The 20324-nt window shown below is 40.3% G+C and overlaps 1 protein-coding gene across 9 annotated transcripts in view; it reads left to right on the forward strand.

The window, feature by feature from the left end:
- The first annotated feature begins 478 nt into the window (after positions 1 to 478).
- LOC130167390 (latent-transforming growth factor beta-binding protein 4-like) overlaps positions 479 to 20324 on the forward strand; it is a 128226-nt gene continuing 108380 nt past the window's right edge. For 7 of the 9 annotated variants that reach the window (XM_056373530.1, XM_056373535.1, XM_056373534.1 and 4 more), the window contains exons 1-4: positions 481 to 920; positions 8273 to 8343; positions 12501 to 13701; positions 17506 to 17768. In XM_056373530.1, the coding sequence (XP_056229505.1) occupies positions 664 to 920; positions 8273 to 8343; positions 12501 to 13701; positions 17506 to 17768 (1792 nt within the window). In that variant the 5' untranslated portion in view covers positions 481 to 663. Of the gene's footprint in view, positions 921 to 8272; positions 8344 to 12500; positions 13702 to 17505; positions 17769 to 20324 lie in introns of all 9 variants that reach the window. The other 2 variants (XM_056373539.1, XM_056373532.1) reach the window with 2 other exon arrangements.

A 20324-nucleotide genomic window follows, 5' to 3' on the forward strand; every position in this document is an offset into this window, starting at 1 on the left:
ACCCTTCAAAACAAAAGCCTAGGCTACGTCGAGCAGCCATAGATAGATCTGAAAATTAGATCAATTTAACAGTAAAATAAAAATTAGCGCAGCTACTTGTACAAGAGATATTAATACATAGTACCGGCTCTAATTGAATAAAATATACACACAGACAAGTCTCCAGCCTTTATTTAAACAAACGGAGTTATTGAGCAGATCTGCAGTTTTCTGGCAATCATCTTTTGTTTGTAATCTGGGGACAGTAAGCAGATGTGTCCCAGACCACCTAAGAGGTCTGGACTCAGGACAGGAAGCAGACCTATCCAGTCCCAGACCACTTGAGAGGTCTGGGCTCGGAGCACATCAAAATTATGCTGCTCCTACCTCCTTGCTTACCTTCCTTTCCTTCCCTCCTTGCTTCCCTTCGTTGGCCCTGGCCTCTTATTGGCTGTAGAGCTGCTCTGCTCCTATTGGTCGACAGCAGTATAAAAACAGAGGCCGGGTAATCTTTGGGGTTAGATTGTCTGGAAACTTCCCATCACTTGGAGGTCGAACAGTAATAGTGAACCTGAACCTCTAACAGACACCATGCATTTTGCCGGGGTTTAGTAACATCACACAAACAACCTGCTGATATTCCTCTTTTTTTTTTTAAGTGTCTGTCCCCTGATCGACTCAGACATGCGGCTGTCTCTGCTCTGCGTTTGGACGAATTGGATTTTAACTCTTCACACCGTAGCTCAGCATCATCCTCACCGAGAGGAGGGAGACGTGCAGCCTGGCCACCGCGAGGGGGTTCAGACCGGGTGGAGGAGGCAGAGCCTCGGCAGACCGACCCCGCTGCAGCCGGACGCCAACAAGCCGGCGGCGGTGAAGGAACCCGAGGAGAAGGTCAGAGGAGGGCAGGCCAGCGGCCGCAGGAGAGCACTTCTGACCGGGTGAGCACGATTATTTGTTTTTTAGGCCTACTCTGCAGCTGTTACATTGTTTTGTAACGTTACACCGGTTTTCATACATACTCCTCTGCTTGTTGAAGTCAAACAAACACAGTGTTTGTGTGTGTGTATTAACCATTATTTGATTAGCTCTACAACAAAAGCTCAGTCATGTTTTAGTAAAATGGTCCAGCTCCTCTTGACACACTTATGTTTTTACAACTGATAATAAATCATTAAACTCTCAAACCCAAACACAGAGCTTCTTACAGTAAAAACGGCTCATTCATTCTGTTAGACAAACCAATACGTTTCCTACTTTTTTTACGTTTACTGTGAAATTATTCTAAAGTACAGTTGTCTTTTTTGAAATAACATTTTTCATCAATTATGCTGCAATCAAATGATCAACATGCCTTAAAACTGAATGAATGAATGAATGAATGAACAGGTGGTCATTATCCATGAATCATTCCATCACAATTTCCCAGAGCCCAATGTGATTTCTTTAAATGTCTTGTTTTGTTTGACCAAAAGTCCAAATACACAAATTAATTTATTTCACAGTGACATTGTCTCTCATTTGAGAGGCTGAAATCAGAATATTTGGGATATAGTTATAGTAACCATGACAACTAAGATGGTGACAATGCTGACATGCTGATGTTTGGCAGGTCAGTTGTTGTTAAGTGTCTGGAAGAGGATTTGTTGTGTAATTTGTAGTTGAAACATGTTGCCATGGTTTCTGAACTCAGAAAGTAAAACAGAATTAATTTAAGCAGCTCACTGTGAGTGTCCCATGAATTTGAATGTGTGTGATTGGATGTTTCTGGCCGAAATGCATCTCTGGAGTCGTAGTTGACTTCTCGCCTTCAGTTTTTATGTCCACAGACGTCTCTTGTAGCTCTTGTAGGCCGAACTGAAATGAGATGTTCTGGTCTATGTAGAATTAATGCAGTTGCATCACAAAGCGCTGCTTCTGTCGTCTAGCAACCTTGATTGAAAACCCTTATTTTTACTGTTGTACCATTAGCTGTTGAACTGAGCTGAAACCCAATACTTACATTTAACAGTGTGATCCTCAGGCTCTCTGTCAGTGTTGTTTGCTGCAATATTATTTTCATTACCAGCATGCAATGAATCTTGGGAAAAGAAGGACACAGTTGCTGGAACCTTTGAAATAGACACTGTCCTGCTGTAATTATGACAGGAGCAAAGGGAAAAGTGCAGTGACTTAGTATAAAGAGAAACAAAGTCCACGTCAGGAGGAGGTTGTGGTGGATGGATGAGTGTGACACAGAGCGGTGTTCGATTCCCATGTGAAAGTAGCTATTTATGTTGTTTCTATTATCCATGACCATTAACCACATTATAGTTATAGTAACCATGACAACTAAGATGGTCTATTGGTCAATTGTACAGTGAGCAGTGAATGAGTGAAGGAGGAGGTGATTTGACTGCAGCAGTAGAAAACATGATTCCTCTGAAACAAAGTTTTAACAGTTCAAACTGGTGTCAGAACATGAACCTGAAGCTGTTGCATTAACCTGTGTTTCTGTGGTCAAGATATTGTTTGTTTAAAGGAAAAATCAGAAAAAGAGAATCCAGACTGAGGATGACCAGTTGAGGAAGCAGCAGCTCTCTCTCTTCACAGCTGTGCAGATGTTTCAGTCTGGAAGATTCACAGATACAACCAAGTTCAGCTGTAGATGATTCTGTCTATAGGTTACCTGATGTAACTGATGTAGTCCAAGTGTGTATGACCATAAGACATCCGACCAATCATCCTCTGCAGGTGTGTTGGACTGCAGACACCTCAGGAATGTGTGAAATTCTGTGTGTGTGTGTGTGTGTGTGTCTGTGTGTGTGTGTGTGTGTGTGTGGTGTGTGTGTGTGTGTGTGTGTATGAGTGAGAGAGTATGTGTGTTGACTTTGCATCCATCACTTGACTGTCAGTCAGACTTGCACTTGAGGCCAGACACACACACACACACACACACACACACACACACACACACACACACACACACACACACATACATACACACACAAAGTTTATAAGGCCAGTCAGTTCACAGGGTTTAGGATTAGTTGCAGAGATCTCGATATTGTGTGTGTGTGTGTGTGTGTGTGTGTGTGTGTGTGTGTGTGTGTGTGTGTGTGTGTGTGTGTGTGTGTGTGTGTGTGTGTGTGTGTGTGTAAACAGAGCAGCTTTAAAGAGGTTATAAACAGGCATGTTTGTCTAAGTGTGTGAAAAGGGGAAAGAGTTCTTCTTGGCCCTGAGAGTCCTGTTAGACTGTACACACACACACACACACACATACACACACACACACACACACACTCAATCAATCAATCAAATATGTGGATTTTTAACAGACGCTCACACTCAGTAAGTCTCTCCTTAGTCAGGCTCAGTAACAGACATATCTCTCTGTATAATGCAATGATCACACAGTTGAATTAACACGTCTCTGAAACACACTCAATAAAAACTGAACATTAACCTTGATGAAGGAGGATTTACTGCAGGTCTGTTGGATAAGACTGACTTAGATGTTCTTCATAAACTGGTAACTGAATGTAATCTGAAACTTAAAACTATTGACTTACAACGGTAGAACAATTTATGACCTTATAGCTTGACTCACTTTGTGCAAAACTTAAAATATTCCACATGTAGAGAGAACAACACAGTAAGTTAAGTGTTGATGTGAGAGATAATACTGATAACCACGATCATTTTGGTTACTATAATTCTGATACTAAATTTCAATACCATTTCATGTCTAGTCTGGACCACTTATGTTCAAATCCTGATTTTATAACTGTGACATCGTCTGACAAAATCACCAAATACACAAATGAAAGAAAAAGACTGAGCTGTGATTTGAGCTGTATTTACTGTAACATGATCACTCAGAGAGAAAGTTAGAAGAGACACAATATCTTTATTTAGTCTGTCACACAGAGCACAGCATCCTTCTGAGATCCACAATAGTCCTTATTTACTTCAACTCCAGAACGTAACAGACCTTTATCACAGGCAGGTCTTTATGTCTACTCCCTCTGTTTGATATGTAGAGTTGGTCATAGTCGTTAATATGAAGCCTCGTTACCAGTGACTACTCTCGCTCCCTCCCTCTCTCTGCTCGGTGTGTCTTATGTTTAGTTATTCCTCTGCCTCCTTCAGTAATAATGATACATGTAATCAAAGTAGTTTATTTGCTGTACTGGAGGTGAGGCTCAGTGTATTGGAAGTGCTCCTCCTCTTCCCTGCAGTTCCCAAGCAGCCGGGAAACCAGAACGGCATGGTAGATTGTGGCTCAGCACTCCACTGACCAGTGGTGGAAATATAGTCAGTCAGTCATGAGATTATAGGGCTGGCCCGGCTGTTGCGGTCCAACTCTTAGGTTGCCAACCTGGCAACCCAAGAGTTGTTCTTATTAGTGCTTAGTTGTGCTTATGACTGTAAAGCATTATTAACTGATTTATTAACTGTTAATACTTTTAATAATTGATGCCTTATCAAGAAGTGCTGTTACTTGTTTTAACTGTTTGATGTGTTGGTGAACTAAAGACAGTTTTCCATTCAGATGAACAGTAAAGTTGAATTCTATTTGATTCTGTTCTAAAAGCTGTGAGGTTTTGAGCTACTCAGACTTCAAGCAGCAAGGAGCTCCTCACTTTGATGAAACAAAAGGTTTAAGTTGTTAAACATCTTCACAGTGTGGCTGGGGTTAAATCTCCTCCTCATTTCTCTGTGTGAAGGACATGTGGAGACTCAGTGGGAGAGAAAACAGAAGATGAAAGGTGAAAGCTAACAGACGGCTCAGTGTCCTCTCAGGGAGAAAAAGGAGAACATTTGAAGTTGTTGAGAGCATAGGAGCTGTGGTGGGAGAACATGGACTCCATGATGTTACTTGATCACTCTTTCTGTTGATGCTTGCATTTTACCTCACAGTGACTTTCAGTGAGTGCAGCAGTAGAACCAATGAGTGTCTATGAAATCACTAAAACCTGATATGAAGTGATGTCGCTACATTTAAGAGACCGTACTGCAGGTTCTGCATGCTCTTATCAACCAGGACAAATTCGCTACCTCATATCCTCCGAATGATTTCCAAAATCTTCCATATTCCCAATCTCAATGAAAATCATTTTGCAGACTAGAAACTTGATGCAGACATCAGCCCATCAGGCAGCACAGCTGTCCTTAAACTGACACTAATGTCAGTTTGACTAATCACTTTTACTGAGGTGGGTAAGGGGCTGAGGGGTTTAGCAAAGAGATACTGAAGAGTTTGGAGGGTCAGCTCTTTTTTTAGTCTTTCCAAAAGCAAAATTAATCTTCTGGTCGAACATAAACCTGGGTCCTCTGAGTCCCATATACTTCCACATATGGGCAGATTCTGGCTGTTATTCTCCTGTATTGACTGACAGCTGGAAGATTTTCTGTGTGTGCACAAGAATTGGTCCAGATGTGGAAGTAGCATCTGTCAGTCATGTGGTATATGGGCCAGATTCAGGCCTTGGAACCAGGCGTATACTGGGCCAGGAGAAAACAAACATGTGGCCTAAGTATGGGCTGGGTTTAGTTTGCTAGAGCTGAAGTGTAAGGAATGCCTTAAACACTGTTTATCTGCTCTAATTTTAGCATGTCCAGCTAACTAGCTCATGCCTAAAGCAGTAACCCATGGCCAGTTGAAACTCATTATATGGAGGTGCAGGTTCAGTGCAGGGGCCGGTCCTGGATGCGATCAGGGTTGAGGCTAACATTAGCAGGGAAGTTTACATTGTAACAATTTCACCCAGAGTTACCTGAGATAGTTGCGTTTGTCAAACATATCAGTTAGTCCTCATCCTAAAAGCCCTTTCTCTGGTAATTAAAAAATTAAACATGGTTTGAGAAATATGCAAGTTAAGTAGCTTAACAGGGTTATGTTAAAATTAGTCCGATTTTTTCCTTATCGTAACATTAGAGCTCTTTCTCCACTGCAGTACTACATCCGTGCTGTTTCTTCTACACCAGTGGTCCCCAAACTAAGGCCCGCGGGCCGGATACGGCCCGCCCCCACATTTGGCCCGGCCCCCTGAACTATTATTATTTATTTCATTAATAGTGTTATTATTTATTTCCTGACTTTTTTTTCTGTGAAGAACCCGGAAAGGGTTATTTGGTTATGTGTGGCTTTCTGGAAAACAATAAATTTTTACGTTTAGGCACCCCTGCGATTGTCACACTTTTTCTGTTACAAACTGAACCCGGCCCCCATCAGAGAAGGGAAAAGTTATGTGGCCCTCACAGGAAAAAGTTTGGGTACCCCTGTTCTACACCATCAGCAGGTGGGGATAAAAACTTTTTACCTTGAACGTTCTAGTGTTAGCCGTCTGTTAGCATGACAGCTGCACATTTAAGACTCTTTTACAGGATTCTCATTTTAAAACGAGTCATTTGAAAACACAGAAAAATTGGATTGCAAGTCGGCTAGAAATGAGAGGCTGTTTTCCTCTACCTCTGCCTAACACCAGAGACCTGATTTTTAAAAAATATTTCACATTTTTGTGTGTTAAGTCTGTCACCATTATTATTGTGAACTGTGAAATTAGAGGGGGCAAGGCTTAGTGACCTGTCAGTTACCTATACCAATCAGCGTCTGGCTGTTGGATGATCAGATGATTTCTGGTCTCTGTTACACAGAGTTGGTTTCAGTTCATTTAGGTTAACACACATACACACACACACACACACATACACACATACACACACACACACACACACAATAACAGAAAATAATACTTCAGGGGTGGGTGTTCTCATTCATTCACACTCACGGCCTCATGCTGCAGGTGTATGTGTCTCTTTAATCCTTTTGGCAAATATTAGAGATACCATCTTCACATTTGGAAACAAATCAGTAACAACTAATCCATCATCCATATTAAATTACACTTGGTCGTTCCACCACTTTGGTCCAACTGAAATATCTCAACAGCTGTTGGATGGATTTGGTCAAGATGTTGGTTCCCCTCAGGATGAACTGTGATGACTGATCATCCATCATCAGCATTTTAATGTGTTTGATATGTTCTCTGCTAATTCAAATGTTGGTGTTGTGTTGTGCAGCCCATTGTGTTGAATTTACTACATGTAGTGGACACTGCAATATAATGGCAGACGGCGATACAGGGCACTATACAGTAATATAAATAAGGGACTGATGTTGGACACAGCCTGAGACCTGCCCAGACTGTGTGTACAGACTCAATACTGAGTGAGTGTGTGTAGACTAGTGTGTCTAAACATAGCTTTACCATTAACTCACACACATACACAGGTCCTGGTGTGTGTGAGGGAGTGAGTGGGGCCTCCTCTGCAGCTACAATACACCCAGTACACTGTAAGTAATGATTAAATCCTCTGCAGGGAGGCTGTGTCCACACTCAGCCGGCAACATTTAAAAAAACATCTTTTACTCTCCACTGTGGCCTCCATCATCCTGGGTTTCTGCAACAATTATGACTCCAGCCTCTCTTCTGTTTAATAAATTCTTTCAAATCAGTCATGTCAAATGTGTTAATTTGTTAAAAACTAAAGTGTAAATCATTCAAGACCAACTGAAATCTGAACACTGAAACCTCCTCAAGAGTTGTTCACTTGTGTTGCGTGTATACAGTATGTACTTCAATCTTCATACTCATTATGTTTTACTGCTGAAACTTTCTAAAATAACCAATAAAGTAATTTTAAAAAACGCCCTCATGCATGGGAAGGAAGTGGCATTAACACTGTCAGCACTCAGTGTTCAAAGTGGTTAGAAATAAAAAGCCTTTAATAAATATGAGCTAATAAAACATTATTGTCTGTGCTGTCTTTCTTCAATACATAAAGTTAATTGATTAGTTTCCTACTCTCCTTCACTTTTCAAATGTGGTGAAACTGTTCCCAAACAATCCTATTGACACATTTCACACACACACACACACACACACACACACATACACACACACACACACACACACAAACACACACACTTCCTGTTACACACGGCTGTGAAGTTGTGTTGGCCTGTCACTTTGATGGGGGGTCTAACCCAGTGTTGGTCTGTTAATTGATTCCTTTTCCCAGAAGGCCAAGAGGCTATCAGTCTGCAGCACACACACATTTAATGCTCTGTTCCATTCTTCTCAGATGTCGGAGCTGGGAATGACATCACATCACAGTTAACATCAAATCACAAGCTTGCTTTGCTATTGTTGTTTACTTACTTGGAGTTATAAAAATAATCTCTCTCTCTCTCTCTCTCTCTCTCTCTCTCTCTCTCTCTCTCTCTCTCTCTCTCTCTCTGTGTCAGTCCTCATGTCTGTGGAGGTCAGTGCTGCGTTGGATGGACTTTGACGCCTAGAACCAGGAGATGCACCAAACGTGAGTACAAGCTGCCGCCGCCATTTGTTGTCCCACTTTGAATCAAACCACAGTCTCACTTGAGGTGAGTGAAATTCTAGTATTATTTTATTATTACCATGAATCAGCAAGTACACCTGGCTTTGCTTGTTAACTAGCTATTAGCAGAAACAGTATAGAAACCAGGACGCTTCATTTCCGTTTATTTCCTGTATCTGTGTGACGTGAGTTTCTTCACCTCCCTGCCCCTTTAGGAGAAAATTAACTTTATTGAACATATCAACTGCTGACATCGCCAACCGATAACGAGATGTTTAGATGGACCAGAGTTATTTTTTGGATTGAATACTTATACGATAAACCATGGATTAAACTTTAAAACAAATTTTTGGATTAGCTAGGCGTTGGGGGTGGAGTCAGACACTGCCAAGATGGCAACAGTGGAGCAGCTCACCTTGAGCCTCATCTGCTCGTCGGATGACGTCACAGAGGCTACATCCATCTTTATTTACAATCTATGGTTTTGTTTGCCAAAACTGAACGGCTAGTTAAAAGTACATTGTTTATGTTGGGGTTAGTGGTTCATGGTTTCAAAATTCATAACACAGAGCAATAAGTGACTGTTCTACCTCTGTTTTTGCTGTTAACCCACAGCACACAGTTTACAAGGAGAACAGATTTACACATTTACCATCAACATCCAGTCAGTGTTGAAATGATGACTCCTGATATCAGACAGAAGTGAACCAAAACAGCTTCTTGTTTTTAGTTAACAACTATTGATGTTTGTTGTCTGAATAGACAAGTGATTGAACAGCTGTAGTCAGTAAGCTAAATAAAGGCTAAGTTCACCGTTTTTCAAATTTATAGTCCTCATTTTTTGCAACAATGTTTTCCAAAATGAAGTTTATGTGGTTTAAGCGGTCTGAGTTAAACATGTTAAGTGGATATCTTTAGAAGTATTTATTTTATCGTGAAAACTTTGTTTATGTGGACACTGGTTCCCCATTGAGTTCCAATGGAAGGACAGTAACAAAGAGGAAGAGTAAATTTAAGAAGAGTTGTTGTTTATTTCCCATATGAACAAGAGGAATGATGTCAGATAGAAAATCAGTTTCAGTTTTGATAAAGACACCTGAATGTTGTTTTAATGAAGATTTGAAGAACTGGGTTAGGGTTAGGGTTAGGGTTTATAATATGTAATATAAGTAATATTAACCTGTTGTATTCATACATGACATCATGCTAACTGACTGAGGCAATCATCCATGCACTTTGTTTTAGGGCTGAATCAGGTTGGACTACATTTAGTCTGATTTGGTCCTAATTAACATAATATAACCTAACAGCAATTACATTGCAACATATTATGATTTTGATAAACAGTTTTTGTTTATAAGTTATACCTCTTTATAAATGTTTACATAATTAAATTGTTGTTACATACCTAATGAAGGTGCTGCTGACTCATTTTAACATGAGAACTAAATATGCACTTGATCATGCACTAAACAGGATTTGCAAATGTACATGTACACAACAAATGTAGATTGTTTTATGACAGAATGAAAACAAACTGCTACGTTCCCTCCAAAACACACTGATTGCTGCAGATGAGTTGTATGTAAATGTGGTTTATAGAGGAGGCTGCACACACAGGACCCATGGTTTCTTTCAGGTTGGGATTATACGGCTGTGAATGTCCTGCAGAAACTCGTGAATGAATGGAGACAGATTAACCCTCTCTGGCTGGAGGCTTACACACACACACACACACACACACACACACACACACACACACACACACACACACACACACACACACCTCTCTAAGTTCCAGGGGGCTCAGAGCCTGCAGCGTAAAGCTTTTCTGTTTGGTCACATTGTCCTGAAAGAAGAAAACTCAAAAACACACAGCACACATAAACAACTGTGTAGAGGAGACGGTCGGATGGACAGACGGACGGTCTGTCTCTCTGGATTTTTTCCAAATGTTGAAAATCTGAAAAAGTGAAAATGCAGATCAGTTTGTTTTTGCATCAACTCTGCTGAATGACAAAACTCCACAGTTCACAGCTCCAGAACTTTCACTAAGTCATCTCAACCCAAGGTCTACTTACTGGCTTTTCCTCTACGAGTTTCAAAGTGAGAGCAGCTGTTTCAGAGTGCTGTCCTTAGATTGACCGACAGTCATCTCTGTCCACGTCTCTGACGGACATGAAACTCTCCTCAGAGCAGAAGATGAACATCTGTGTTAGTCAACTACAACTACCAGGGTGCATTTCAGCCAAAATCATCCAACCATAGCAAATTTACAGAATTGTTTGTTTAGTTGTGAATGAAGACTTTTCATTCTGAGAGTTTTGTATGTTTTAGTATGACTATTTTTAGTTCTAAATGGGATATTTTTCTGTATTCACAGACTGTTTATATTCATTGCCTCCATGTGATGTATTTCGCTGTTATCACACACTTTTATCAGCTGATGATTTTGGTGCTTAGTGGACAACTTACCTGGATATGGGGACACTTAAACAGCAGTTTGTTTTTCTGAAGGTTCAGCTGTGAACTCCACTGAGTCACATTTCTTATTTCTTGTCGTTCGTGAGTTTATGTCAGATGAATTGAACTTGAATATGATTTGTTCATTGCTATGTATTGTAAGTGTGAGTCGACCTATTAGACTGACAGAAGTCTCTGTCCTCTGAGTCTCTGTCCTCAGTAGTACTGAGACTAACTCTACATGTCAGCTTATTTTTTTCTCTATTGTTGCAGTTTTTTCTCGATCAAATGAAGGCTGTAAATAAATATAGGGGTTGTTGTATGTTCTACAGCCTGTAAAGGTCTTTATATGTAAATAAAACTGACTTGACTTTTCTTGTCCTTATTTTTTAGCATGAAAAATGGCAATGCAGTCAAAATCATTAGCAGCCATGGGCCTGACTCAGTTTATGAACTATTGTCCAGCAGGTTTTCTTCTGTCATGTGCAGGGGTGGACAGTAACAAAGTACATTTACTTGAGTACTGTACTTTAGTATATTTTTCCAGTATCTGTACTTTACTTGAGTATTATTTAAGTACTCTTACTTTGAAGCAGAGCTTCTAGTCAGAAGAATGAATTTTATTTTATTTTCTAAAAGTGTAATAGACCATACACTGTGTTGATCACAGCCAACTCCTATGCTGTCAGTCATGTTGTGCTGCTGCATGTTTGAACAGCTCAGTTTGAACCCGGCAGTGTCCTAACAGTGGCTACTAGATAAAGATGAAGCAGAAGATGCTTCAAGTCCATGTTTAAAAATTATTAAATGAGATAAAGATTCCTTTTGTTTAAATGTTTGCTGTGTTCAGCATGACCAGAATTCATCTCTACTTACAGAAATTTGCCATCCAACTTTGGAAAGCATGTTGAGTTAAGTGTTTATTTCCAGATAAATAGCTTGTAGTTAAAGTTGAAGTAGTTAAAGTACTCTAGTACTTTAACTCAGGTAAAAATGTGACTTAAAAACTTTCACTTGTATTAGAGTCATATTTAACCAGGAGGATCTGTACTGTGACTCCAGTAATGCAGCTGTGGACTAAGTCAACCTCTGGTCATGTAATCAGGAAAAGAAAATATCATAAATAAAAGACAAGAGGTTAAACAATGAAAATTAACAAGCGAGCAAAAATCATTCTTCGAAACATGTACAACCACCTATTTATAAAAATGATAACTTGTACAGAATACAGCATTTGACAGAAACAACATCAGGAAGAAAAGAGAAATATATTTTATATAAAGTAAAAATTCAAATGTTCAGGAGCTGAAAGAAGAGACACAAGACGTGTTTAAACTGTGAAAATGAGGAGGGACTTCTGACGTCTTTTTTTTTTTTTTTTTTTGTAAACATGCTAATTGTTGTCATATCTCAGCATCTCATTTTAGTCAAATAATGTTGTATACATGTGAAAGGTTTTGTGCTCTTGAATCCAGGCTTTATCAATGATAGTGTTAGGTGTGTGTGGTCCTTTTTTTTTCTGGATGAATCAAAATTGAAAACCAGTTTTATGATGTTTACTGTTGATTTTTGTTCTTTTTCTAATCTTAAATGAATTGATAAATTAAATATTTATTACTTTTCTTCTTTTTTCTGTCCTTCTCCTCTCTGTCTCCGATCCTTGTCTCCTCCTGCAGCCAGATGTTTTCCTCGTTGCCATAACGGAGCGTTGTGCCGACAATCTAATCGCTGTGTTTGCCGGCAAGGTTTCCACGGTCCTCGCTGTGAGTTTTCCACGGTGACGTTTTCTGTGCTAGAGCGGCCACTGACCTCCCTCCAACCCACCATCATCCCACACAGGCCTCCTGTCCAATTCAACCCCCCCCATAATCCTCCAGGACCAACCACCACCCCGAAGAGAACCACCAGACCTGTTCAATGCCACGTCATGGCAGCTTGCTCTGGTCCTGCTGCCATTTTCCCTCTGTTTGCCTCCACCAGAGCTGCCACAACAAAGATCACCAGCAAAGCTGCCATTTTAAATGCTAAACCAGGAGCCTCAGACCTGGATCCATCTACTCCAGCTGAAACCCACAACAGAGAAGAGGATGCTAAGATCCCCATCTCTGGTTCTGCTAAGTGTAGACTCAAAACTGAAGGTGTTCAAAAAAGGTTTCCACTGCCTGAGGAGAACCAGGCCTCTCTGAAAAGTAAGGAGGTGAAGATGAAGATCACAGCTGAGGAAGCACTGACTAAAGCTGGATCTAAATCTGGAACCTGTACCAGAGACACTGAGGCCAAAGAGGAAGGAGCACAGATCACAGAAAAAACTCCAACCCTGAAGTCTGATCCAGAACCTGAGGCCGAGGAAGCTTTACACTCAAATTCAGAGACAAGATTCGCCTCCTTTAAAACCTCTAGTGTGGAGTCCCATCCACAGACTGAGATACAGGAAGGAGCAGATCCAGGGTCTCTGACTGAAAACCAGAATCTAGAGTCTCTTTCAGGGTCTGAGACTGAAGAAAGGTCTATGACAGCAGATGAAAGTGTAATCCGACAGTCTGGCTCAGCTAAAAGATCAACAGCCTACACAGTCCCAAACCTGAGGCCTGAAGCAGAGAGAGGAGGATCTCTGATGTCCAGGTCTGGGTCTGGGTCTAAAGAAGAACAAACTAGTTCAAGTTCTGAGTCAGAGGAAAGGGAAGGGGTCTTTAAAATCTCACAGGTAGAGTTTTATTCAGGGTCTAAAGTAGAGAACCAGAGACGGGCAAGCTCTAAGATTCCAGACCTGGGGTCTGATCAGGTTCTGAGAGGGGAGAGAACTGTGGATCCTGCAGAGACGAGGAGGAAGGAGGTGGAGAGGCTGAAGAGCGGAGGAGCAAAGAAGCAGTTGCTGAGGTAAGATTACTGCTCTCTCCTCACGCTTAGTGCAGGATGTTACCGTGGGCAACTGCCCAACTTCCTCCTCCCTCTCTTCTCCTCCTTCCGCTCCTCTTCCTCTTCTCCCTCTCTCTCCTCCTCCTCTTCCTGTTCCTCCTCCTCCATCTCTCCACTTTCTCCCTTTCTCCTCGTCCCTCTCTCCCCTTCTCCTCGTCCCTCTCTCCCCTGTGAGAACAGTTTGTGTTTGAGTCCAGACTGCAGAGTTGGTGCAGTTCTCTGTTCAGACTGCAGGTGGAGCTCTTCACCTGATTTTACTCACTGTGACCACATACTGCACACTGTGGTAAAGGTTTATTTTGGTCTGTAAATAAGTACACAAACAACATGGAAAAAAACAATAAGAAACAGACATTTATGCGAATTTATAATAATAGTATCTATTATAATATTTTTTATTAAAGTGCTTTTGATAAAGAAAAAAAAAAACTGTCATGGAAGGTACAGGATGTCCAGTAGGTAGTTAGACCACACTTCAGGGCTGTCATGGAAAACAACATGTTGACTTTATATGTCAAGTTTAAAAGGTCAGCAAATGAAAACGTAATGAAACATCAGTAGTGGATGGTGACACAGGAATCTTACGCCACACAACTGTCAGACAAATTCAACCTAACAATGACGACGACAACACGGTATCCTTCAAAATAATGTTACAAATTAAAACTAAATAAAAAAAAATCATTATATAAAGATTCAGCAAAAAAATTACAGTGAATAAAATAGAGTAAAATACATAAAATACAATAAAATATGATAAAAGCAATAAAATAACAGGGAAAGTAAAACCTCATGTCACTGATTCTGCAGCCTCAGGTGTTCATGCAGGGAGTTCTGGTCTTCAGCAGTTCTCCTTTAGACCTGAACCAGGACTTATAAAAGATCCAGCAGAGTCCTGCTTTAGGATATGAGGCTCTGATTCATTCTGTAACGTAACTGTGAGCTAAACCATGAAGAGTTTCGAATGAATCAGTAAAATCTTCAACTTTAAAAGTGACCAGTGAGGAGAGGCTGAAACAGGAGTGACATGATCTGGTCTTCGACTGTTAGTTAAAATCCGAGCAGCTAAGGATGTGGGTCAGTTGTTTTGCTTCAAACTGTGGATATAGTGAATTTCTGAAGACAAGACATGAGGATATAAAAGCATGTTTGACCGTCAGCATGAGAGAAAGGTCAACAGAGGTCAACATGTCTCCTCCTGGTCTCTGAGTTGACGTGAAGAGTTTGATCTGTGTCAGTGTGAGAAACCAGAGTCTCCTCGGTGTTGACAATCAACACAACCCTGAGTCACAGGTCAAAGGTCATGGAGGTCAGGGGTCAGAGCCAGGATCAGGACAGACTGTGGGAATACAAGATTCAGACCACAGGGAAATGAGTCTGGAGGGATTCTGGGTAACGTAGTTGCTTCAAACAGGCTGCAGTATCTGGTGTGAATATACACACACAGACAGTGGTTTAACAGCACCTGTTGCTGTTGACTCCTCCAACCATCTGGATCCAGAATATTCTGTCTGCTGCAGCATCAATAAGATTTTTAACACATTCCTCAAGTTGTGACTCCTGTTTCTAAACTAAACAAAGATGGGAGATGAAAACATCTCGTCTTCTTGCTCAGTTTTGTCACTTCCAGCTACCTGCTGAGTAAATCTACAGCCACACTGGTCAGAATCTTTTCATCCAGATGTTCAGAAGAATCTTTGAGAGTCTGCTACTTTATCCCTGTAGTCAGTCAGCAGAAGAAAATTTGAAGGGGAGGCCTTGAATACTTATTTAAAAAATGTTAGTAGCGAATAAAAAGCCACTACAATGAACTGATGGAATGTGGAGTCGCTGACAAAGAACCAGTGGTTGAAGAAATGTTGTTTATGGAAGAACTGATGCATTTCTTGCCTATAAGAAGAAAAGTGGAGGAAAAATGGGGGAAAAATCTAACTCCCTCTGTTTGATATGTAGAGTCATAGTTGTTAGAAGCCTCGTTACCAATGACTCCTCTTTGTCCCTGCTGTTGCGGTTCAGCCAAAAAGAAGATTCTTGAGGATAACACCTGTAGCACAGCACTTAGTGTTGTTAAACCACTGTCTCTACAATTTGCAGCCAATGATTCAAAGAAGGTTTTTTTTTAAATCTGTAAATCCATTAATATCCAGCTCTGATGTCTGAGCCCCAGCTGAAGAGAAAGAAGAAGCTCAGAGCATTGCAGCTGTACAGTTCCTGAGAATAACCCTACATAAAATGAAGAACACAAATCTCATGAAGAACAACAAATGTTTACTTTTAATATCCTTTCAGTCATCAGTCTTAAACCAGCTCCTCATGGCTTTAGTTTTATCTGCTCTGTCCAGCTCAGCTTTGAATAACTCGTAAAAGTCAAGGACAAACCAAAAGCTGTGAAGTTTGAGGTGAGGAGAGTGAAGCTCTGTCAGACTGCAGGGTGTTGGAGTGTGTGTTAGTTATCAGCTGTGGATGAATCTGTGGTGTTTATACATGGAGTTGCAGGAGGTCTGGGCTCCTTCTCACACTGTTTAAGGCCTTTGAGACAGAAACACAGACAGCGGCCCTCTCCCACATTGCTCTCAGCGTTAGAGATGAACAGAACGTTCCCACCAATTTTCTATCAGTCTGTAAATGTGGTCAAATGACAACAGCAGCCAAATGTGTAGTTGTGAACATCAGTATTTTAGCTCACATTTCTTCAAAACCCTGTTTCCCTTTTTATGTTGATGAGCAGCACCTATTCATCTGATAGCGCTAACAGTCCTGTCAGAATTCATAGCATTTTACTTTCATTTTGACTTTCTTGATGTATTTTAAATCAAGTGGTTTGTTGATTTGTGTCCCTGTCATTTGTACTCATCATGTTCCTGTATTGTTTTTAACAGTGTGGACAATTAACTTCCTGACTAACTAAAATAACTAATTTCTGAACAAGTGGTTCTTTGATTTCACTCATTAGAGCAGCTTTGGTCGATTTTCCTTGGTTTTCCTAAAATATATCAATTGTTTTGCTTCCCCTATGATCCACAGAGAAAGACTGAGCTGTATTATTATATAGTATTATGTGTTATGTTACCTCTGCTGGTTTAATGTGGCATCAAATATAGAAAAGCAGGAAATGTTTATATCTGACAAAACAGGATTTTATTTGCCATTTTTTAATAAAGTAATCAAAACAGTTGCAGATATTTTTTTTATCAATCTACTATCTGATCAAGTGACTATTTGGTGCAGCTCTACTCAGCCCATCTGTCTGCTCTGGATGCATAGGTTCAAATCCTGTGGGGCTTAACCCGTAAAGAGGAGTCGCAGTACAGCTACTGTAACACATCCACAGCACCATTATTCACACAGCAGCAGCAGCTGTAGTCCCAGCAGTAACCATGACCACAGCTCGACTGAGCAGCTGCAGCTGATCACAACCGGAGGTTGTTTATGTTGCAGTTCGGCCTCTTCAGAGGAGCAGTGAACGCATCGTGTAGTCCTTCCTGTGGAGTGTTTTCCTGATCTGACAGTGTGATACAGCCGGACTGCACCAACAAACTCTGACTTCTTATATTTACAGCCAACTTGGTTTAAAACAACAATCTTGTAAAAAGGTGGCTTCAATATTTACTCTTTATATCTTTTCCAGTGAAAAGAGCATTTCACCCTCATATAGCCTCTAACACTCCACACATTTATCAGTGTGTTTAAATTGTGTATGACTTATTTTTGTGTATATTTTGTGTATATGATGTATTTTGTGTGTATGATGTATTTCTCTGACAGTCTGCAGGAGGCCCAGGCCGTTCTGCTGAGGAAGACTCTGTCACGGGGAGGAAGAGGAGACAAGATGGCTACCCTGCTGATGAAGCACATTGAGAAGGAGAGGAAGAAACTTCGCGCTCTGACCTCCTCTTCTTCCTCTACCAACTCTTCCTCATCATCATCATCATCATCATCATCATCATCATCTACTTCAGTTAAAACCAGTGTGAAGAGTTTCCACACGCAGAGGGGCCAGTACACCGTCCACGTCACTGTACCCTCAGGTCAGTCACTATAACTTCACATGTCCACTAAAGAATATCAGCACCATGCTCTCATTTATGAAGGGTTTGTAAACTGTAATTAATGGCTTTATCAGTGATTAATAGATTAGTTGCTAAAGCTTTACAAATCAGTTATAAGCCATTAATGAGAACAAGATTTGGGTTGCCTAATCCTAGTCCTCCCCTAGTACCACACTTTCTTTTTACCTCTTTATATTTCAGTAACACGTTGAGGGAATCTCTTCAAATTTGGTACAAACATCAACTTGGTCTCCAGGATGACCGGATTAGAATTTATCGTGTGATAATTCTCATTCTAATAAAGCTGCAGCTCCTACACAACAAGCTAACTCAACAAAACAAAATGCTAGCTCTCACTACCTAGAGTTGAGCTAGAGAGACCAGATATCTGAAATGAAAACCGGGGACATTTCTTATTTGACGCTCAATAAATCAACAAAATATCCAATGTTTTATCTATTTTGACTGTGCTTTGTTCCGTATTTTTGAGACTCAATTCAGTGCAAATCTATAGGAAATAAATATTACATCTTAGACTATTAAAACAGGGCGATTTGTATGAGATAGAAGGAAACCTCCTGTTCTCCCTCAGCCTGACTAAAACCGCACTTCTCATTGTCTTCTCATCATCATGTATCTTGGCCAATAATTTTATTGTTTTTGCCATTTTTCTACATGAAACTTAAACAGAGGGAGCAAAAAATACAACTGAGGGGGCTGAGCCTCTTAAAACTCACCTGTTCACTGACGACCAGTTTAAAGCTTGCGCAAAGCCGCATTGCAAGTCATAAAGATACATTTTAAACTTTTGTCACTATTAACATGCTACATATTGTAAGCTTATATAGATTCACAACATTTCAACTATTCAGTTCATTTTACAGAAATTATGAGCACAAAAGTGTAATTCATTCATTCATTCATTCATACCAGCATTATAAACCAGGAAGATGGCATGTGACAGTGGTGACTCCCTACCTTTTGAGGAGGTTATGAAGTCAGACTGTCTATTCTTTGATTACTTATTCCTTTTGTCCCTAAGAGTCCACAGATCAAAAGAATTAAAAGGGTTTTTTCATAAAAGTATTCCTGGTTATGAATGTTTTCATGTGAAGTCAATTGCAGACAATCAGGCAACTTATTCTTCTTCAGTCTTTCCAACATGAAAACAATTTTCTCAAATTCTGGCTGGGTGGCTTTGAGTATGTTTTTTTACTCCTAACCAATGAATGAACCACCTAACCTTTTCTCTGCCTAGGGACAAACAAAAATCTGATTGGATAACTCTGTTTAGATGGTTTTAGCTTAATTTCTGGAGCTGCTACAGCTAGCAGCCAGCCCCTTCTGTTGGCCAAAACAAGCATAATGCTAGACGTCTGCATCTCCGCTCTGCTCACAGTCTTTCCAATCTGTTTTTAATTCAAGTTAAAAATGGTGACAGCTCCAGATGGGGACAGGCCAGGAAGACGAGGACCTCAACACCCTAATTTAAATCTGTTGTACACTGTTTGGCATTTAATTCAATTCTGTCTGGAAAAGATAAAAAAAAAAAAAAAAAGGTTAAAAATAAAATTACTAATCATAAGTCAAAAGTGTAACACACCAAGTTGAAATGATGAGATAGGGGGTTGAATGTTTGACTTATCATGAGTAATTACATTTTTATCAAGTCTACATTTTCATGTTTTTTTAATTTTTTTATTTAATTTGAATTCCTCCATGACCAAACCTCAGTGTGCCAGTGTGTATTTTTAACCTCCAGGCCGTAATGTGTTTATCTGGCAGTGGTAGGTTGAAGATATGAGAACAAAAATTATAATCAAGCCTTATCGTTTAGACATGTTAACACAAGTTGACAGACAGTGTATGTGTATGCACATGGGTCATTATTGTGTTTAATAACCGGTGTGCATCTGACATGGTGGTGCTGAGAGATAAAATGAACACAAAGGTCATGTCAGTCAGACATACACTACATTGTTAGAATGAGTTTTTTTCCATCTTCGTCCAAAAACAAGCCGACTGTGATTTAATGGAGCTGGAATGTGTGTGTGTGTGTGTGCGCAACAGATAAGGTGACTGTTAATACAGTCTCATAGTTCAGCCCTGATCACTGTGATTAGACCAATAAACAGTTCCTGCTATTGTCCAGCTATGCAGAGAAGTGACTGGAGAACAGTGCACTTTAGTTTCAAACTGACAGAAGAATGAAGTTTGATTGAGGGATTAAGAGATCAGTTATAAATCACTTCTGAGATGAGCTGACATTATGAAGTTTATTACTGAATCCAGAAAAAGCCCTAATTTGGGGAAAAGTATGCAGAGTCTGGTTGAGCTGTGGTGGCGTGTGCAGGTGGCAACAACCACGATGTTGGTCTGACTGACTAATATCCCAGCCAGAGGTGTAGTGCTATTTGTTCCAGAGTGCAGCTTTGATGGTTGAGTTGGATGGTTGAGCATGGTTGAGTTGCGGCTCGATCGTTTCTAAGGTTATGTAACCACTGTTGCTACAGTGACAAGTTTACATAGATCAGT

The sequence above is a fragment of the Seriola aureovittata genome, chromosome 4, assembly GCF_021018895.1.
Source record: "Seriola aureovittata isolate HTS-2021-v1 ecotype China chromosome 4, ASM2101889v1, whole genome shotgun sequence".
NCBI lineage: Eukaryota > Metazoa > Chordata > Actinopteri > Carangiformes > Carangidae > Seriola > Seriola aureovittata.